Raw genomic sequence first — 22,913 nt, forward strand, 5'->3', positions numbered from 1 at the left:
TATTGACTGAATGGACGAAGACGATCGAGGCAATCATTTTTATAATACACAGTAAATGCTATTTTCTGTAATGAAAATATATATAGGGTGATTATATAGACGTAAACGCTTAGAGAACACATTTGTCAATATTTCAATATTCCTACGTTTGTAATTGTTTCTGAAATTATTGGTTTCGAGCATACGTGGCTAGGCTGTCGACATCCAGATCTTTTTATCAGAATGCGACTCACAAAGTCAATTTAGTATTTTACGCATACAAAATCTTTCAAAACGATGTTATGGTCGGGTTGTGCATACCATTCAGAACTGCTTCCATTTTATTGTTATTATGATTCCAGAGACATCAGCGTCCGTACTTTTGTCTTTATATTTACGTTTAATGTTTCCCAAATTTTTTTGCACAGGTTTTTGTTTTGTTACAGTGTTTACCGTCTCTTAAACTATTTAAAACTTAAAGTCAATTAATTATAATGATTTTTTTTAATCACGTCAATAATTTTCACATTTTAAAATTACCGAGGGACCACTTCCTCATCCTTACCCCATATTGGCATCCTCAGGTTGTGCGCCAGTGTCTATGCGGTTGCCGTATTCACATCGATGCATCTTGCGATCGCATCTTGAGTCTCGTCCGTGCAATACACGTACAAATTCGTGTGACGTGATATTGCTACCGCCACATGATGCACATTGTTATACAGCCTGAAAGTGTCGATGAACAACGACAACCACTTCGTACTTTAGCCCCAGAGCCTCGTAGATGGTGAGCGTCCTTGACCCTACCTCTGTACCGTAGCCTTTGCTTACTGAGAACTTGTTCATCAGCTCGTGTGTGTTCGTTACATCAAAATCATTTTATAATGAAACAAAACTAAACCTGTACGACCAGTTTTTTTGTACAGCAACACAAAAAAATACAAAAACACAATATTTATGTAAACACATGCATTAAAACGTATGTAACACAAGTCAATATCTTTATCTACATGTACGTAATTAAGTGTTGTTGCCTGTAAGTCTAATGGAAACAATGAAACATCAAACAGAAACTACGTGATAATAAACAAAAACTGAATCTTATGCGTTATGTAATAAGACTCAGAATCAAACGTAAAATGTTATAGCTTCGGTACATCGAGTGCAAGTGAACGCAGTCAATAACGTTTGCTTATTTTCACTCAGCAGTACGCGGGCAGTTGCCGTGCAGCGTTGTATCTTGTTCTTCTACTTCATGTAAATCAGGGGTGTCAAACACGCGGCCACGTCGATATATCCAGAGGATCAATTTTGAACGAAAAAATTAAATAGAAATGTGAATTAGAAACGAAACCAGCGTATAAAATTATAACATACTTTGTTTATAAACTATTCTGATTATATTATATTTTATTGGGTCAATATTAAAAGTAATTTCGGCCAATGGAAAAATATATACGTAAAAATATCATCACGTATTACAATATACTAGTCAAAATAAAATATTCTTTTCAGAGAGTATTTTTTGCGGCATACCAGTTTTGCATTGCTTATTTGGCTAAAGCAAGTTTTGAGTTTGATACCTCCGATGTACCATATTATTACATAAAAGTTACAAAACCTACTAACTTACATTTTAACATATTCATAAAAATACACCAGCTTGAGAAAAAAAAATTCCTTCGCATTTTCAATTTAACGATTTGTAGACGAAGTAAAGTGACCGGCATAAGCGCTTAGCCTAGACCTCTTCATCATGTCCGCAGGCAGATGCCTACTGCAAGGAATAGGCCTCCCCCAAAGATCGCAACAAAGTGCACCGCCCGCCAGCCCGCTGATAAATGCGTATGCGGCAAACTATGCGAATCACACAACCGCCACCGCCAAATCACTCAACACGTGTTTCACCCCTCCACGGGGCATCTTCAGGAGTTATGTTACATCGATTAGTGCCAAAAACAGAGTCGGACGGTGCACTTTGTTGCACGACTACCACTGCATGTGCGGAAGTGGCTAGATATTGGTCTTTTTCTTACTTAGGATGGACTTCCGCGAGGTAACACCTGATTCCATTAAATATTATAGATCGCAACTATGACCAGTCTCGCGCTGCCAGCATGGAGCTACTATCAGAGAGGTTGACTACGTCGGTTCAACTCTTCGCTAAGACTAAACTCGAAGGCTTCCTCCAGAACAACGGTCCGTTTTGTCGTTAAACGACAAGAATCTATAAGCATACTTAAACACCTGCTTATTATTCGATAAGAAATAACAAAGGTTACACCTCGCTCATAAGCCTTTATTAATAACAACAAAAAACAATGTTTAATCGCTAGATTGCATTCTAGGTATTGACGCTAACAACATGATTGTTTACAAGTCTTTTGTAACGTATTTAAATAGGTATCTGCCTTCGGAGGTGTATTATAATACACCTCCGAAGGCAGATACCTATTGCTGCTCGTGCTCGGACCTTTGTTACGAGCTACGACGGCATAGGGGCATCGCAAACCGGTCATCGCGGCGGCTGACATGATGATAAAATAAAAAATAATTCGACAATCGCAGGCACACGGCACACCGGTTCGATGACGACCCATAAAAAGTACACAGTCCGAGCGGGATCGAGCCGGTGCACGCGCACCCAACGCACCGGCGGTGTTATTACATTGTCAAGGAAGTTACGTCGGCGCGTTTATATTGGCTTTAATTGACTAGCGTACCGAGTCACGGGCGCGGGCAGCCTTTCATTTTTGTTAACCTACTCAATTGATTACTTTTCAGGTACATCTGTCGTTGTTTAATACATTTTACCACATAGTATTATATTTATATGCACATTTATCTGTAAGTTACGTATTCAGACTGCGTATAGTGTTTTTATCATAAATAACTTAAGCCTCGTTCACAATTCCCGCATCGCAAACAACACTTTAAATGTGTAATCTCTAATTAGTAAAGCTTTGTTCAAAATAAATAATTCACATTTTGCTTACATTTTCCACGTCATAAATTGCACTCGAAATGTTTGATCTATAGTTTGTTAAAAACAAGGCGATTGTTATAATTTTTGTCTGTTTTTTACATGAATGATTACGTAACATGGGAAATCTTCCCCACCGTGAACAACGCACGCCGTGAATAAGAGTAAAATAGTAGTTATAAGTTAGTCTTAACTAAGCTGTCGATCGCAAATCATAAGTTAAATTATTATACGTAACATTTATTACTCTTACAGTGTATTAGTTTAATACAATAATATAAAACCATTAAAATATATAAAGGCATTGGCTGCAACACAGCCCTTAAAGCGTTGAGGTCAGTTATCAATAGCAACACGTACTCTTTCTAGAGGAAAATTCTTCACTGCCAATCGTATAGATTGCATAAGGTGCACTATATTATCTTGGCGTTTATACCTAGACTTACTCTCTAAAACTGACCAGAAATCATAATCTAGTGGATTAAGATTAGGACTAGACGACAGTTACTAGTCTTCAGCTCTGATGAATTCCGGAACATTGGTTTCTAACCAAGCCTGTGAGGTACTTTATGACCCGGCGCCGGGTCTTGTAAAAGAACCATCACTAATTAAACACGGTGTTGTTGAAGAGCTTAACTACGTTATCAAGAATGGTATCTTGATGTAATCATATAAAAATGACAGATTCAACATTCATAAGTAATATTTTTTTTTTCATAACAGTATTTACGCTGGCCATAAACACTGTTGTAATATTTACTAAGTACATTACAATTAATATGCGACTGAATCTTTTCCTGCGCAGCAATTTGAAAGGGTTAATTGCGAGCAGATGGGAAACTCGACGCGACGAGACATATTCATCGAATACAATAACACTTCATTGCTATTGTAAAATTCCTTGTATTGTGGCAACAGAGCCCGCGTTTGGCTAGTGAACGCTATTCTCGAGTTACGCAGCTATGACTGTGTAAACATATTGAAACGTTTAAAAATTCTATAAATGATACAAGTTTTTCCGAGACGATATAATTGAGGGCCCCAACCATGCCATTGGGTGCACTGCTGCCCTAGTAGCACTTGAAGATCTGCAGATTTTTACTGTTATTGTTGACCGCTCATTCGCCCCTAACTTAGAAGGATCAGAGCCTTTATTTTTCAATTTGAAATATTTTACAGTTTTTTTTGTTACATTTTTTCATTCTTTTACTCCTTCTATACATCATCTCACTCTCTTCTCCACAATTTCCACGGTATGGTAGTTACAATTTTTTAGCATCCTGTATATAATTTAGTTTCCAAATTTTCCCTCTGGTTTATTTTTGGCATACTCTGTCACATTTTAATTTTTTCCTAGAAATTTAATTCTTAAACGATCTTATTTTTTCCTGTTTATAACCTCCTTGATCTCACTACAACATCTGAGAAATGCTGGATCCAGTTTGAAGTGGCATGGCTCAGAGGTCGCCTATCAAGGACTCTTTTAAGTAACGAAACTCGGAAAGCTCCTTGAGGAGATCCCGAGTGCAGGCTCTCGCTACATGCTACAATTCCACCGGATTGGGACACCACCGAGCTCTCACATCGCTTTGCCTGATGCTACATGAAGTGACTAAACTCAAAGGCCCCCATGAGTGGATACCTGTTTAAGCTGTCATCCGTTAATAATACCTTCTTAGCATTCCAAAACAAGGGGGCCAGAGACAACTGAACTCCGAATTGATAGGTTGCTATGTCTTAACTAACATCACTACTACAACTTTGGACAGCATTAGCGCCGGGAGAAATAGCGAAAAAAACTCCAACAACGCATCTATCTAGTAAACAATTTTCTGATATACAAAAACACTTGTGAATATCATTTCACTTGAGTCACACTCTTGAAGCAAGAAACGTGACGCCGTACACGCCGTTATAAAGCAACGCTATAAAAACCTTTGGTTATTTCAAAATAATATGCAACGAAAATAAGCACAGATAATACCATCAAACGATTATCAACCGTAAAACTACTACTAAAGATAAAAAACGCCTTAACACAAGAGTTCCGCTAAAGTTAAAACAATATTTTAAAGCAAAACACTCTGAATGTCATTAGAAATAAAGTTCAATTTTGAACGACACACTGATTTTCCTCGTTCCGAGTACGCTTGCACCCAATGCACTCAAGTAGGGTCACTGTAATAAAGTGAATATTTAGGTATCAAAACATGACTCCAGAGGCAATATTCAATAATTGTTGGTTAAAAACACAATCAATAAGCTGTATGATACAAACAACTTATTATATATTACAAATGAATCCTAGATTTTTATTTCATTTCAAATTCAAATTTAAAATCATGCACTTTTGAATTATTGGTTAATTTAACATTATAAGTAGTGAGCTAACTCCAGTTTTGAATGCTGATCTACTGAGAACCAGCCAGAAATTTAGGAGTAGCTCTTTTTAAAAAAAATTAAACAATTTTTAATGTGTACATTATAATATCAACTATGTAAATGAATCAACAAACCAAGTTAAATATATATCAAAGTAAAACCTGTTAGATGCCCTAACATTTATTTATAATGTACTTTAATATTAGATTTTCAACAAAGAAATGGAAGTACGATCCAACAAATAACAATTTCACACTTATCTAATTTGACTGTGACACACATATATGACTTAAAACAGACCCAAAGGTCTGTCTATCAATGAATATACTATAACTGAAATTCTAATGATATGATTAATGAAATAATAATTTGAGGATTATTGAAATAATAGCTAATACAAAAAATAATGGATAACAATTAAAATCACATTTTTCATAAGGTAACAAGCAAACATTACACATGTATTTGACTATTAATTTTTTAGTAACACCAAATAGATGTGAATGTAAAGACTATTCCCTAACAATTCATAAGAGAAATATATCTCCAGCCTCATCGCCCTCAGGTATAAAAAAATGTAATCAACCAAATTATTGGGTAAGTTAGTAACTAGATTGGACCATAGTTATTTAGATGTAAATTTATCTAAAGTTATTGTTTTTCATAGAAGTTATAAGGGTAGCATGTTACTAATAGGTAGATTAATATAACAATAACAAGCCTGTTTATTCAGTAAAAATAATGCTTTTTTTAATAAGCCAACAAGAAAATAAACATCTTAATACACTATACTAATTATTAATATAAAATTGCATTTTGCTATTACATGCAGTTTTCAAAACTTTAAACAACTGACAGGTAACAAGGCATATGTATCCATTTACAAATTTATAAACAAATTTGATAGTCTTTAAGTGTTTGCATTATCATCACAAAGAATGATTTGAAGTAAATTAGATATTTTTTTCAAGAATTAAATGATTTCATTTTAAATTGTGTGATGTGCAGAGAATATTTAGACGAATTAAAACCAATATAACTGTTTACTTTTTGTTACATGATTACTGAGGATTCTTAAGGTAAAATATGCCCCGAATTAATATCGAAAGAAAGTAAACACTCACCCAATTAGATTAATTGTGGACAATTTGCACTTCAACAGGATAAAACAATAACTTGATTTTCTCAGAACAAAACAATGACGCACAAAACACTAGCACTAAAAACTGATAAACGAAAATGAAAATAAAATTGCTTATATTTTTAAACACACTTATTCAAACAACATAAAAATCAAATCTATTGCAAAATACGTAACACTTTCAATTGGCAAAGACCATAGACACGACAAAGAAATTAGTTTTGTTTAAGGACACGACAGTAACAACATTCAAAGAGTAACATACTTCTTTGGAATGGTAAACCAATTATATTTTCAAATTTTATGTAAAGTTTATAAAATTACCTCATTTAAATGTTAAATATTTTTATAAAAACAATTATGAATCGGAACATACATATCATTAACGTCCCAGCGATCATTACAATTTTTAAAAAAAAATGCTAGTCACGTATTTTATAACTAAATTTATGTGTGGATGTAGACAAAAAATCATATCAAATAAATTAAATGAGAATGTCATCTTTATAAATATTTCCAATGATTGTACATTAACGCATGACATAGAGAGAAGTATTGATTTTTCGTGTATCTTTACTTTATAAACTGAACGGTAACCTACTGAGAAATTAAAATGTTAAAAATATCCTTATCGTTAACTTTTTATATCATTTTGCAATTTTGGGAAACCTGTCGTTGTGAGCCAGCAGCAGTACCATTTACATTTAAAGAATATCAATATAAGGATTCCCCCAAAAACGTAAGGCATGTGCAGTGATGAACCTTTTTTCTATACCTTTGTAAAGTTTTTTGTTTCCATAGGAAATGACCTTCAGGGAATTCGAAACAGCCTGTGAGCAGAGCAGCGCATGTAGCCACATGAATGGTTTATCACGCACTCGTTGTATCAGAGAATGTGTTTCGCCATCTTGCTATCGAGAACTATATTTAATTGACCCAGTAAGATGTTATGAATGTAATCATTATTTATGCAGATTCTAAAGAATTTGATCCACTCATATTCAAAATTAATTATTACAGCTGGAGGAAGGAGAAATCGACGTGAGATTAAATTCATTCAAGGGTTGCTTTATTCAAAGGAGTGGACGCACGCGTAACTGATTTCGTATGAAAGTAATATCGTCATTTCTTTTGTGTGTCAATAAGATACACAAAATTAGACGAAAATTACAATTTATTTTTATGGTAAAGTATATTAGGTTTATTAGGTTCATCGTTTGTTTTCTAAACATTTATTGATAAATATATTGTGTTATTTCAGTTCCTGACTACATTATTATTCAAAAAGAAAATAATTTCAACGGCACCAAGAATATTATGACAAAATCAAATAATGTGTTTTAAAGACAAAGATGGTTTAAAATTCAATTAACTAAGCTATATGTACAATTTAAATTAAATCCCCCACAAATAAATAAATGGTGTTACAATATTTAAAGTATATTGCACGAATCACACGCTCTGTATATAGATGGTATAAAAAAATTTGTACTATTTTTCTATATTTAACATCTTCGTTCATATAACAATTACAAAATGACAGAAATATTGACAAAGGTAAAAAAATCGCTTTAAAATATGTACTTGTTTTATCGTAAATAATAAATGAATACACTTTGTTGTTATTAATGTAAATATAAAATATGGAGGAATGTTGCGAAAAAATAATGGGTTCTTGTAAGTTTTAAATATCCAATCTCTATTCTCTTCTTCTGTAAATAAATTTTGTGTGTTGTATAATCTGTATATTTAAAGATGTATTAAAAGTTGTAACAAATTATCAATCAAACGAAGTGGTTTTATTTAAGCTATAGTCGATAATAACGTAAGTAAAGTTGATTCAGGGTGGACTACATAAACCTTTTTATGAATTCAAGGAATGATTGTAATAAAATTATATTGTGCTTTAATGAGAAAATAAGTTTAACGAGTTTTTTTTTCTTATATTTTGCTACACCTATGATTATGTACAGTAAAAATCAGGACTTGAGGTATATACTGCTTTCAATAAAAATCAATTTACATTTAATATCTAAATGTTCAAAAGTTAAACATTGCAGTGAATCTATTTGGTAAATTTTAATTATTATGAAAATTTTAAACAGCAGATCAGTTTAATCACTGACGAGACAGATTTAATTTTTTTTAATGATTTACTGTTAAATTTATTCAATTTAATTTTGCAAATTTTTATTGATTAGCAATAACACTCTTAAATTATAAATTTCGGAATAATCTTGATAGGTAATTTTTAGGTTTATTTTTTCCCATTTTCAGAACCATACCACAAACCATCAGAGTATATTTTGATGTTGGTCACTCCGACAAAAATCTAAATTTCCACTTGCTACCGTAAGAAGCGGTCCAGTGATATTTGTTAAACAACTAGACAGAATGGCCTCCTTGTGTAGACAAATTGTTCGCGCAAATGCCTGCAGGAACCTTATTTTATCCACCGCTCGTCGGGGATATGCAGACAAAAGTAAGAATTTGTTATTTTATTTACTACAGCATCCTTTTACTTGTCATATTTTAGTTACGTAATGTCAAAATGTATAATTTTTATTTACAATGAGTCTAAAATACAATTAATACAATAATATTGCGTAATGTTATCGTAATATTATTGCAAATATATTATTTTGTAATTCTTGCATGTTGTCATTTACTTCGTTACACAGTACAGAATGTCCAGAAAAAGGTCATATAAGCCACATTTTATTGATTTTTCGTGATTTGAATTTGAAAACGAAATCCGAAATGTACTTTTTATATGATTACACAACCAATCATAGATCGCATCGCTGTATATGCATATAGATTTTACAAATTATTTTTCACGTTTTAGGTTATGTATGTTATCTTTTATTAACACAAATATCTTATGATAACGAGTAATGAAACCCATAAACTCAATTATTTCAATATTATTTTTCTTATCTTTCTATTCATAAACTGATCATGTTCTTGTCTCTACAACCACTTAAAATTTTTCTATTCCTTCAAAATTTTATTTTTTATTGAATTGAAGTATTAAGTATAATATATGTGAAAATATGCACATGGCCATGACTTCTTTAAATCCGTTAAAGTATAATTTTTAATTGTGATGATGAATTTTTATCCTGTTTTAAATTTGTCATACACACATACAATACATAGGCCCTTAGGGCGGTTGAGTTATTTTAATGCAGTAGAATTAGCAAAAGTTCATTTTTTAAGTTTTACATAAGTAGGCCAGAGTGTAATCATCTTTTCATTGCACAGTGATGTGTGATCCATTGGAGCACGCCACTGGTCTCGAGAAGAAGGAACTGCTGGCGTTACAGTCTGGAAATGATGATCCCTTCAACATGAAGGTGCTGAAGAAAGCTGCAGGAACCCGCGACAACCCCACCTTAGTGCCGTCTTGCTTTGATGCCCGCATTGTTGGCTGCATATGTATGTTAATTTATTTAATTTTATTAAATTAATAACAGGTATAGTGTTTTATAATAGACAAATGGGTGGGGCACATTGCATTACACACATTACACACGCAACCAATGGCTATTCAGGCTAAATCAGTTCTTGAGTGGTGACCACAAGCTAGTATGTGTAACATAGGTTGCCCTTACCGCTAAGTGGACCTTACATATAGTAAAGGTAGGTGGAATGCACTTGATATGGGCAGCACATGATTGACCTTTGTAAGAGGCTTATGCTTTACAGTGGGTATCTTTTGTCTGTCATGGTGATGGTGATGACAAGAATCACACAACCTCTTCGATTAAACATACTTGATAAATAACATAGTTATATGATGTGTATAACTATAGTACATTTATGCAAATTTTTAGAAAACATGATCATTTTTAAGGTAACATTAAATGTTTTCTCACTGAATAAATATTATTCTGATCTTCAGACATTAAATTTAATTTAAGTATACTTTATGCATTCTCAAGAACTTTATTATATTAACCAATTAAAGCATTGCTAAGATCTTGGTTTTTATTCTCAATGTTAGGGAGAAGGAAGTCTTTTGTTATTGGACATCTCTCCAATAACTTTGTTGGCAGTGATTCAGTTACATAATCACTAAAATATTCATATGATATAATTAAATTGAATCACATATACTTAAAAAATTATTGTTATTGTAATATTTAAATCCAGTTATAAACATCAGTAAAATTAATTTTTTTTATCCAAACCAACCCTAGTGCAGTTACACAACTACTGTTCAGAATTAAAAAGAAACAAGTTCTTTGCTATTGACAAATGCAATTCACTCATTGGCATGACTCATTGACATGTCATTGACTTCAAAAGGTGTGAAGTGCCAGAGCAATAATTAAAGAATGTGCATTTTTAGAGTAATAAACTTTGAGTGGTCTTGTGAATGCTATTTTTTAGCATCAATCATGGTTTAAGTGACACAACATGGCTAGAGCCTTCGGTAGGTGGACTGATGACATAAGTTGAGAGAAGATACTGTATGCCAACAGCATAAGACCAATCATTGTGACAATCTTTGGGGGAAACCTGTCTTGCAGGGGGGCATCTATCTGCTAATAAGAAGGACCTGGGCCTCAATTCGGTGAAATTGTATTATGTGGTGCCAGAGCTGAGGATCCCTAAAGCACTAGAGCTTTGCCATCTTGAAAGAAGTTACTTCCTTGCTTCTGCAGCATCTACAAATGCTACTTAGACGGCAGTGCAAGTTAGGTAAAAAGAAACTGTAAAGGCATTCCTATCAAGAACTCCTGAGAGAGTCCAAACTTTGTTACATCTTGCCAATTTTATATTTTATAAACATTAATACACAACTCACAAATACATGATAATTTTTAATAAGAAAACATTTGAACTCTTGTATAATGAATGTAGGTAGGATGTAACAATACAATGGCTAGTAAATTATGTTTGCATAATCACATTTATGCTTTTTCAGGTGAAGAACATTCGACAGCAATCAACTGGCTCTGGGTACACAAGGTGAGAATAACTTGTAAATGATTTCAGATTTCTTGCTTTATTTTAGTAGCAAGTATATAAATAAAATAAACATCCTGTGAAGGTTAACTTAGACATGTTATAAAAAGAAGTGTAACTGCACTTGAACCTTCATATTTTATTGACCGCTTTCTGACAGGTTGCTACTGGTGCCAAAATAATTGTTTCTTGCTGAGTGACGACAAACTTTGGCTAAAGTGCAACAAGAAGATAACTTATGCATGTTGCAACTGTGAAAATATTCCATGATAATCTTTTTCAGTAGTGACAATAGCTTTCCCAACCCTTTTTGTGTCATATATAAATCATTATGGTGACTTGACACGAGTTTAATAATATTATCAATATTAAACTCTTGAATTGTCTCCCATAACAAATTACCCACCTATGGGTTGTAGGCCTGATGTTAGAAAACACTGGGCTTACTAATAAACTACTAACTCTAAAAGGTAAAATAAATAAATATGATTTGTATGTTTGAAACATAACCGTTTCACAATTAATGCATTTTATAACACAAATTACCTCATGTTATATTCAAGTAAGTTCAGTCTAGGGAATATAAAATTAGTTGTTAAAAACAACAATGAACAATGAATAACAATGTAGGTTTTTTGCTAATATAATGTTTTTTACTCTGTCTATTCCCAAGTGCATAAATAATTTAACCTACAGTTAATATTACACTCTTATTTACAATCTAACTCACATCTGAGCACTTTTAATAAATTATTAATAAAAAAATATTTATTTTGATACTTATTTTAAAATATTAGCTTTACAAAGTAATTTTCGTTAATAGTCCTCCAAAGTGCCTTAAACACACCATGTCACCATCTTAGTGAATTTGAAGAAGTGTTGCCATATATTTTCTCTGTGTACCTCCATAAAAAATATCTACAACAAATATTATCTTTATATTTTACCAAACAACGCTCCTTTTTTTTGATCGTGTTAACAATAATTTTAATTACAAAAAAATATTTTTGATACATTCTTCAAAATAAAAATGCATAAATTTTTACTAGTTTCCTCAGAAGAGATATATTGATGCATTGTGTGGCTAAATATAATAGATTTGAATGAGTTAATAATAGATCCATTAACAAAAGGAACTATTTAAAGGTCTGCACACAACCATGTATAGTTTTACATCTTACTTACAGTCAGGAATGCATTGAATTGCAGCATGTTGGAAAGTGTTTTTCATAAGCCAACATTTGTTTAAGTACATATGCACTCAATAATTTATTATCTGTTAAACATATTAAAAGTTTTATATGAGCTGTCATCTTTTATATTCTTATATAGTTACATTACAATTTTAAAACTAGGCAATTATAATCAGGCTTAAAAAATCTGATGTGTTGCAGAAATTTTAATTATAAATTTTGATAATTTCAAAATGAATTCCAATATAACAATAATTTACTTTTAATGATCTTGGCGGTTAAAACTAAATAAACAGAATAAATTAACAGAACTATTGTGTTTGTAATTGTGAAGATATTGTTTAAAAAAAATTATTGTAAGTATATTTTTACTTCTTTCAGGACCACCCCCGTCGCTGCGAGTGCGGACACTGGTACAAGCTGATCGAGAAGTCACCTCTCTAAACACCGGTCGAGTTTAGTCTATCGTTATAGTAGTGATTATGATAATTGCAATAAAAAGCATCTAGACCGCAGCATTTTGTTGTCGCATCGTTCCTTATTGTACGCCCCGTACAAACATTACACATGTTCAAAGGTGCGCTACCATGTTCAATCGATATTAAAATAATCGTAAGCATATACCAGTGTTTTATTAGTGGAATGTTACCTTGCACTAAAATATTGTGTTTATTGTATAAGAGTTTAGTGTTATGTAGACAAATAAATAAATAAACTCTGTCCGCGATTTTATTTTATTCTTATTTGTGTTTTCTTTTTTTTAAGTTTGATTAATCACTATAATTTTTTACTTTGAATATATAGTAGATGTTTTTACGCATGCAAGGTTTTACATTCCACCTAACGCTTATAAAAATCTTTACACTTTTTTTGACTAAATAAAGCATAAGTTGAACTAGAGACCGTGAATGAAATGGGCGCATTAAAATACACAATATTTATAAATATCAGACAACCTTTTTCAGAAGTTGTTAGTTTTAGCATGTTCATATTAAAAGATTTAACTGTATTGTGATAGTCACGTACTTTCTGATAAAAAATGTATATCTACATTGTTACAACACAGAATGTAACAAACAAATTGTTTAAAGTATTTTCGAAACTTAGTTGAATTTTTGATTCGTATTTGCCAAAGATTATTAGGCGGCGTTACATTTTCCAATTAATTTCTCTACGGATTATAGACTAAAACAGAAGTTTCAAAACTTTTTCTCATACATGTTTGCAGTTTATTTCTACCATAATCCCAAAATTTAAAATTTATGTTGCAATCGAATTCCAACCAGGAATTAATAATAGGTTGCAAGCAAATACCATATTTCGTATATACCCTTAGTAATCCTGAACACGCGACGCGGAAGACGACAGCGATTTAAGTCTCGTCTGATGTTACCGAATAAGGGGAATATGCAAGTAACAGTCGCTGAGGTCAACTTAAAATGTCTGCCAGCCATTATAGATAAAGTCAAGCTAACATTGTAGTTTTCCACTATCGAAAACAAATACATTTTTGTTGCCTCCAACATGGACCTTCATCGAATCGTCGGTAGACTTTCGTTGGTATATCTAGACTTCTTTGACTACTAAAGGTGTAAAATATAGGATGATGACGGCAATAATTAATACTAACGCATAATAATTTTAATTTTGCATTTCAGTGTAAGATTTGTGATATACGTATAGAGCCTACTTAGAAAGAATTTATCCTGAGAACGTAGCAAAATTTTTGTATCACCCAAATCAGGCTGTATGATCTCCTGATCTTTGCTTTTAGATAGAAACAGCTAAAAAAAGAGTCTATTTTGACAGCATCAAACTAGGTAGTGTCAAATGGATTCAAAAGTTGCGCAAATTCCGTATAACTATATTTAATACTTGAATCGTTTTTAACTTACAACATCTTGAACGTTAGATTGCTTAAATTTAATATAAATATTATATTAATTTACCTGTAGGGGCTGGCAAAATGTGTAAGTATAATCGTAATAATTCAAATTATTGTGATATTAGCTTTGAAGACCGAGGTAGAACATAATAATTATTATATTACAAGAAGCAGTTTATAAATTACTGGTGAATCTGAAGAACAAGATGTGTATTGACTTGTCAATCACAATATACATATGTATTTACCACACTCAAAAAAGTTATTTAGTTCGACCTAAAAAAATACATTTGAACAGAGAATACTTTAGTTTTATAGTTTTTTACTTTAATAGTTGATGTATTACATTATTTATATTACCAAATTGCTACTTATTTATGTGAACAACTGGTGTGTATTAAGTCTTAGATATATACCACTCTGTATATAATATATATGAGATACACACCAGTGATTGGAGCTCATGACATTGGGAAAGCGGATATAGGTTTATAAAAGTCAGTTAGTTGTATAACATTAGGTGCCCACTAGTCAGTAGTAGTACAGGTAAGGTGTTTTCACTTACTTAATCAGCACAATTGTTCACTTATTCACCTTACAGTGCTAGAGTCATTTCTACTGCTGCTAGCAAAGAGGCTTCCATTTGTGAGAAATCCCGTTCAAAGAGGGATTGTTGCTTCTCAGAAAGTCCGCCCTGGCATAACCTAGCATAGTCCTCCAGGATCCCTTCGACCCCTTACTGTGCTTAACTGTATCGGCCCAAAATATAGATGAGAGAGGTTGTCAGGTTCATCTCATGATGGTTTAACAATACATCTATAAACAAAGGCAAGGTTTAACCAACAATTTTGCCACCGAAGAGTGTGTCACCAATACATGCCAGAAGGATATTGGCCATTTACTGAATTAACACCAACACCCAAACATGTCCTTTACGTGCAGAGGAACTTATATCTGTTCACCAGAACAGTTGGTGATTAAAAACTGTTGTTTGTGTTCTTGTTCATGATACTATATATGTGTAATTTGAGCTTGGCTACTAATTTGTGGGAACGATAATATTTTTCAATAAAACATTTTTAGCCATGTTAATTATTTTTGCAGATAGTAACCCGATCCAACATGTGTACATAGCTGATGGATTTCCAGATGATTGTGAGCTATTAATGCAAAAATGTTTGGCAAAACAGGACATCCTCGACTTTCAGTCGTTTTGTCTGACTTGGAAGGAGATGAACATGGGATGCCTTTACCAGTAAGCTCCTCAAAATTAAGTATTACCAATAAGGCTGTTGAATTTCTTTTTCTCATTCATCATCATTTTAGCCACTATTGGCTAAAATGAGCATCTATATGCTTACTACAAGATATAAGCCACCTTCGAAGATTGCCATATTGGCCAGTCATTTGCTGTCCAAATTCAGTGAATACCTACAACCCTATGTTGTTGCCATACCTACAGGCTCACGGTTGCCACTCAAGATCTATGTTACCTTGCCCACTGCCATTTCAGACTAATAATTCTGTGAGTTATGATAGTGACTTTGGTACTTCTGCAGGTCTCCTAATTTCTGACTTTATTTGTAAAGCTTCTTCATTGCTTCTCCATTGTAAAATAACATGTCACTGCTAAGCTTGATCGACAGACATTATTATTGTCAATTGAAATTGCAGAGGAAGAAACTCTGGAGCTGAAGTTGCTGAGTTATCTGAGGAGGTTTTACAGATTGCAAAGCATTATATGGTAGCCAATACAAGCAACTATGAGGTTTGTTTATTTCATTATATACATTTTATTTTATTGATCATGGAGCACATTAATAATAGAAGCAGATGCAGACAATTAAATGCTTGCAACATTCACTAAGACAGTGTGCTATAGAACAGGGGTGGACAAGCTCTTTGATAGTTGGAGACATTGTTCAAAATTTGAAATTTTTCGATACAAACAAAATATATGCATTAAAGTTAGATATAATGGCACATGTATATGATAGCACTCCTAATAATACTCAAGATGCTGGTTAGTTAATTATGATCGGTGTCTGGAATTCGCTAATTTTATGGTGGAGTAATAATAATAATTTACACCCATAATTGGTTTCATTTTCCAAGGAGCTGACATAGGTTATATAAATTTATATATTGAAATAATTTGACAATTAATCAGTGCCATAAATAATTGTTCCAAGAGCCACATGTGGCTTGTGTGCTGCAGTTTGGCTACTGCCACTGCTATACAATTAAGACACTGCAAATTGGTTACATAGATAGTATTTCATGTAAGATTTATTATAACACAGAAGAATTATAATAATAAGCACATAAGTGATAAAATAATGAATTAAATGAACATATGAAATTGAGCCTTTAATATATAATATAATATATGCTGATATGATGATGGTAAGTTGGTTATGTATATGCGGTTAATCTTATTGGTGTGTGGTCTCACTTTGAAGTTGTTTAATTCTCGTCGGAGCTATGTTAGTCAGGTCGTTCCATCAATATGAAGACATTTATAAATTGATCTTACAAAATTCGCGGGTTTGTGTTACTATTTTTATTTTCTTTTATTAGGAGTCAGTAGCTGGTTTATTCTTGGTGTACAGTCTTTTAAATTTGCAACCGTACCCGGGGTTTGCTTCCTTACGCCTGGTGCCGGAGGACGTGGCTGCCATCACTCGCTTGGAGACGGTGGCGCGGAGGGAGCGCCGGTACGACGTCCTGTATATACTGGCATCTGTGCTCATCAAAGGACCGTGCCAGTATCATGCGGCAGAAAGGGAAAGAGGAATGGAAGCGTCTATCAAAAAGTATTTGGATGGTAAGAAAAATTGACTCTGGTCATCTTCCAACAGGGAGGCGAAGCTGCCCCTAACCTACCAAGTTCTTTTATATTTATACTCTTTCCTCCTGCTTTATTTGGGGCAGGAAGGTTACAAAGCGGGTAAATTTTTTTTTATTACTATCGCTCTTCTTTTTTTCCTCACAAATTCTTTCTCTCTTTTCCTCGCATCCTTCAGAAAATCTTTCATTCTTCACGTTCTGATCTTCTTTCCTCGTCTACATTCCTAATTACATAAGTTCTTCGCAACAAATATTCACTCGTTCTTTTTATTATTTTTGTTTACTTATCAGTTACATTTTGCATCCTACTTTCAACCTTCCTTACACGGTCGAGCAATTGATCGCGTGCACCACGGTCTGGTCCACTGCTGGGTCACAGACGCACGAGAGACTTTTTTCTGACCTTCAACCTATATAAGTACCCAGACTCAAACCTAATGGAAGTATTCTTTTATATTGGGATAATAATTTTTACAGATATTTTTTTTACATTTTTTACATTTACTCAAACCTATTATCTAGTTGTCGTCTTGGATGACAAACTAGATTTCAATGCGCACATCGAAAGCGCGCGAAAAAAGCCGGCATATGTTCTTAGCCGATTCTGTCCATTGCTAAACACGGGGAGTAAAATGTCACTACTGTGCAGCGCTTCAGGAATGCGAGGGAAGTTAAATGCCGTGATAAAAAGAGCATTTTAAAATCCCTCAAGACATCTTAAACCCACCTTTTTTAATTTTAAATCTAAAATCTTATCATAATTTTCAAAAGTTTTTAGTCGATTGAAATGTGAAATTTGCTTTGTTAATTAATGTATATGATTGATATTATAATGTCATATATAATAACATAATAACATCAAATATTGTTAATTTTCATTTAAAAAGTGCAAATTAATTTCGTGCTGGTTATTCTCCGTAAATCAGCATTAAAAGTCGATAGTAGTTTACTGCTTATAATTTTAATATAAAGATAATTTGAATAAGAGCTAATAATAATATAAAATAGCTAAAACTAACGGAATGTAGCGGCCGATATTCCCCCTTCTCGCCGCGCGCATACCTTAGGCGCGGTACAGCAGTTTTGGTAGCACTATAATAATATACTTTATTCATCAACTCTATTTATTTTGGCACGTTTTTCCTATCTATAAAGTTCTAACTGTAAATACAATTTTTCATATTTTTAGGTTTTAGCAACTTCGATCGTGTACGTGGTGTGCGGCCAAAAGGCGTATTCTATAGGCAGAATGAAGAATTGGATATCATCAGGGAATTGGGTTCCCTCACGAAGCGATATTCTGACGCAAAAGCCGCTGTCGTTGGTATGTGTGTGTTGCGTCTTTTGTTTAATGACAAATGTATTAAGTTGTGTATCGCTTCCAATACAACATAATTCAAAATATCCTTATTCAAGCAGATATTTACATTTACTTTTGAATCGTTGATGTTTTTTAAATTATAAGCTGTGCACTTCCATCGGCTCGGTATGCTGTTCTGATAGGAGCTGGTCAGAAAAATCAGTTGCTCTTTTTAAATGAAATTTAACAATGTCTACATAATAATATCAACTGTGTAAATATATCGACATCGAGTTCCACGCACGTCTACCAGCTAAAGATTATCTTACTACTAATTTCATCTTTTGTGGTACATCAGAAAGTATATAAACATAAAGTGTGTTAATCCTGTCAAGGTGCTGGACCTTCGGACAAGGGTCTTCAGTACATTGACGAACACCTGCCGTCCGAATTAAATTTTTCCCTGAGAAGAATCATCAGCGGGATCATCGACGAAGACACCGATGCCTCGGGTATGTGAACCACACTAAATTCAGTCCGCAGGCCCATATCCCACCAAAAAAGGACATATCAACAGGAAGTGGACTCTAGAGAGAGAACCCTGAGAAGCCCTTAGTGACAAAGTGAGGTTTATCATCGTCACATCCGATAGATGCCCACTGCAAGTCACAGGCCTGCACGAATTATCGCCACTATGACCGGTTTTGGGATGCCCAAGATCTTAACGATGTCACTCCACCTGGCGGGGGCTTGCCCACGTTGCTTTTCCCTTTATTTGGGGTCGGGTCTCCTTATCAATTTGAGCCAGGCCTTTCTATCCTGGATTGTCTCTGCATCAAGTTTCCAGTTCCTTTCTGATATTAGACCACCACGTAGCTTTTGGACGTAAAATTATATGCTGCTAATTATTGTAATTAATAACTGTCGCAGCTCAAAACGCCCACATTCAGGAGTACTTATGTACCTTTATACAAAACTACAACAGTAACTTCAACAACAAGAACACGAAAAAAAAAAAAAGACTATCGATTCCGAATGTCCCGCAATACCATATTGTAATAGGAACTTGACTGTCGTCATTATTCAGTATTGCATCGCACGCAATACACCGCCTTCAGAATGAAACTCTAGCAGTGCGCGTCCCACACTACTCATCGAACGGTGTCCGCGCAACACTAACGCCCTCTTCTCAAGACACATTAATGATTGCTTGCAAAAGTATACTCAGTACTAATGATTGCTGACAATTTGAATAATATTGAAGGTAATAGGAAACAATAATAATAGAAATAAGGATAAAAGTTAAAAATTGGGATACTAAAAGAATGCGGCGAAGGAAAAGAGACGATTTGTGTAAGAATTGTGATTTGAAAGAAAAGAGTAAATAAGGAAATGTAAAGAATGGAAGTAGATTTAGTAAAAATTTTACTAAAAAATAACAAGAATCCCAGTCATAGATTTAAGATAGGAGAATCCCTCTAAAAGGAAGGCCATTGGAAAAAAATTATGTAGCATAAGGTCCCGCATGTAATATAATAAATTAGTTTCAGGTGAGGAAAACGACGACAACTTTTCTAAGAGTCATCTCAGTAGGATTGAAGAAATTAAGGCCAGGGCCATGAAGAATGTTGTCGACCCTATTAGGCACCTCACCGGGATAGAAGATAGGTACGTATTGATTGCACAGGAATAACTCGTACCAAATACCTACAGTGTGCGCGCAAGTTTTAGGCGTAATGATGGATGGGGTCGGTTTAATTAAGTATTAATTTATGTTTCAGAAAAAATCAAAACCCAAACCTGCAATCGCCCAAGAGTAAACTCAAAACGAAACCTGGACAAGTTAAGACCAGCAGTCCCAACAAACCGCAATCGCAAATAAAACGAAAACCTTCGCCGATAGGCAATGAACATAAAAAATCAAGAACCGACCTCGATGGTGGACCGATTAAGTCTGAAGAAAATTCAAACACAGAAGTGTTTCATATCGAGTTATTCCAAGACGATGATAAAGAAGGGGCCGACGACAAAGAAGAGGTCGACGACCAAAAAAAAGGAAATGTAAACGAAAACGAGGAGTTGGTTGTGCGGAACGATGTTGATTTTGAAATAGACTCATATCCAGCTGTAATACGGACAGAACAGGACGGACAAATTTACGAAATAGAAATAATTAAGGGGCCAAGTAAAAGTACCGGCAGTAGAGATAAGGAAACACTAGAGGAGAAAAATACTAAAACTGACATCGCGAAACTGTCTTTGCCTGACCTATCGACTATTCATATCGACAAACCAGCAAAACAATCAAACCCTAACCTAAACCAAAAAACTGAGCCGGTAAAGCCTGATCCCTCGCAAATCCAAGAGGAATATAAAAGATTTCAGATGAGCCACGGAAAGCGTCTGAAGAGAGACCCTAAAAAAACTCACTTAAAATCTAAACTGAAACGTTTAGGAGTATTGCCAGTTGCAAACTTTGAAGATTCAGAATCCAAATGAATAAAATATTCAGTGATTTGTAATTAAATACAATGTACAGGTTCAATTTTAATGGAAATATTTCATCATCTTTATCATCATATCAGCTGATAGATGCCTCGCCCGGACATCGCCACGAACCTGAATCAGTCCACGTAACATGAGGTAGGCCGCGTCTACCGGTTGCAAGCCCCGCCTTGTTTCTTCTGCGGACCCTCGTTTCTGGTCCGATATTTCTTATTTTCTCACGAAATAAAATAGGCTGAAACAATTACTTGTCGAAAAAACTTTTTGCAAACAGTGTTAGAAAAACTGCATTTAAATTTTACCACCTGGTCAACAAAGATTGAAGTGGAAAATTTTTACTATTTTCCTTCTTGTGTAAATGTGATAAGAGTTACAACTTTTTCTCTTTCAAATTTCAAGGCTTAGCATTTATGTTTTATCAAAAACTATAACACAGAACAGTTTTAAATTGCCTAGGTGGTATGGGTGCCCGATATATTGACCTTGTGTCAAAGGGTATTATCAAAATCAGTTTGAAAATATTGATCTACCCGCAAATAAAATTTTGTATAAATGCGTGTTTTAATTTTGCTTTTCTAGCCATTAGGAAAACGGAAAATAATGTATATACTACTGTGATCAAACAGTAAGGAGAAATTTTATTTTTAAACCCCGGGCATTAGGAAGGTAGGTATTTTTTTTCCTAGGTTGGTAACTTTGATATTTGCCAAACGTCTATTTGTGAAAAGTTGGAATATCATTTGGCTCAGACCGAATCATTTCGAAGAATGTATTGTCTCAAACGCGTCAAGTCTTGATTGTTCGTTGTCATACTGCATTGGCTCCTCGCGATTTTTTTTGCCAAATACTCGACTGATATAGTTCCGCAACCACCGTGTTCGCCTGATTTGGCTCCGTGCGACTGCTAGCTATTCAGTAAACTCAAAACGCCAACGCAGGAGCGCCGTTTTGATACGATTCGAGGAGACAAAAAGCGAATCGGAGGTATTCTTGAATGGTTTACCGGAGAGAAACTATTCCGACCGTTGCAAGGACTGGAAAAAACTTTGGCAAAAGTATGTTTTATCAGCTGGGGATTTATAGTTGAAGGGGATTAAAATGGTTTTGGAAGAGTAAATAATTTACATTTTATAAACAAATTTGCCTTACATTTTGATCACGTTATTACATCGAGCTAAGTTGAATAATTTCACATTTTATGAAATGCGACTAACCAATATCTTGGGAACAGCTAGTTGTCTCTATTATAAATTACTACTCAATAATGATACAGAAATTACTGATCGATTACCTAATAATAAGATAATTAAACTTAAAATATCTTTACTTAAATAAATATTTACATTGACTTAAATCGTCGATTTTGTTAAAATTATAAGTAGTAAGCTACCACCGACTCGGAACGCCTATCTAAAAGCCGACAAGAAACTTAACAGTTGCTCTTTTTGAAAAACAATCTAAACCAAATGTTATTCAACATGAAAAAAAATGTACATAACACATCGCATTTGATATGATCTGTACGTATCCTTACATTTTCGTCCGCAAAAGCAAGATTTGGTAGAATAGTTGATGGGTTTTTCCGCTTTTTCATACTCTAATGATTTCAAAAATAGTAATGAAGAAACATCACTTACCAAAAGATTGTCACCAGTCGCGTATCTGCGCGAATGGCGTCGTCTCCGAGTTGGTTTTGAATTGAAAAAACCCGTGCGTAC

The 22,913-nt window shown here is 33.9% G+C and overlaps 4 protein-coding genes across 5 annotated transcripts in view; 3 read left to right on the top strand and 1 right to left on the bottom strand.

The window, feature by feature from the left end:
* The window catches only part of LOC137925403 (uncharacterized), a 91,576-nt gene extending 84,924 nt beyond the window's left edge, over window positions 1-6,652 (bottom strand). The window contains exon 1 of the mRNA XM_068768835.1: window positions 6,469-6,652. The gene's annotated coding sequence lies outside the window, so the exon portion shown is untranslated. The remainder of the gene's footprint in view (window positions 1-6,468) is intronic.
* Window positions 6,653-7,098: 446 nt separating this feature from the next.
* Window positions 7,099-7,805, top strand: LOC137925619 (uncharacterized). Its single transcript, XM_068769090.1, has 4 exons — window positions 7,099-7,224; window positions 7,287-7,424; window positions 7,506-7,670; window positions 7,747-7,805. Exons 1-3 carry the CDS (start codon window positions 7,099-7,101, stop codon window positions 7,584-7,586), a joined length of 345 nt encoding a protein of 114 aa, XP_068625191.1. The 3' UTR covers window positions 7,587-7,670; window positions 7,747-7,805.
* A 994-nt stretch (window positions 7,806-8,799) lies between these two features.
* Window positions 8,800-13,276, top strand: LOC137925491 (cytochrome c oxidase subunit 5B, mitochondrial-like). The gene is made up of 4 exons (XM_068768940.1): window positions 8,800-8,967; window positions 9,753-9,926; window positions 11,422-11,465; window positions 13,037-13,276. Exons 1-4 carry the CDS (start codon window positions 8,880-8,882, stop codon window positions 13,097-13,099), a joined length of 369 nt encoding a protein of 122 aa, XP_068625041.1. The 5' UTR covers window positions 8,800-8,879; the 3' UTR covers window positions 13,100-13,276.
* A 1,232-nt stretch (window positions 13,277-14,508) lies between these two features.
* Pbp45 (proximal sequence element A Pbp45) lies at window positions 14,509-21,314 on the top strand. 2 transcript variants are annotated; one of them, XM_068768989.1, is made up of 8 exons: window positions 14,509-14,625; window positions 15,645-15,795; window positions 16,215-16,308; window positions 17,121-17,367; window positions 18,580-18,714; window positions 19,086-19,202; window positions 20,235-20,358; window positions 20,472-21,314. In XM_068768989.1, exons 1-8 carry the CDS (start codon window positions 14,622-14,624, stop codon window positions 21,187-21,189), a joined length of 1,590 nt encoding a protein of 529 aa, XP_068625090.1. In that variant the 5' UTR covers window positions 14,509-14,621; the 3' UTR covers window positions 21,190-21,314. The 2 variants fall into 2 exon arrangements, with proteins under 2 accessions (XP_068625090.1, XP_068625091.1); XM_068768990.1 differs by having other exon boundaries at window positions 20,241-20,358.
* Window positions 21,315-22,913: the final 1,599 nt, after the last annotated feature.

The sequence above is a fragment of the Battus philenor genome, unplaced genomic scaffold, assembly GCF_028537555.1.
Source record: "Battus philenor isolate CCGP_79_NKW_IND1 unplaced genomic scaffold, ilBatPhil1.0.hap1 SCAF_27, whole genome shotgun sequence".
Classification (NCBI taxonomy): domain Eukaryota; kingdom Metazoa; phylum Arthropoda; class Insecta; order Lepidoptera; family Papilionidae; genus Battus; species Battus philenor.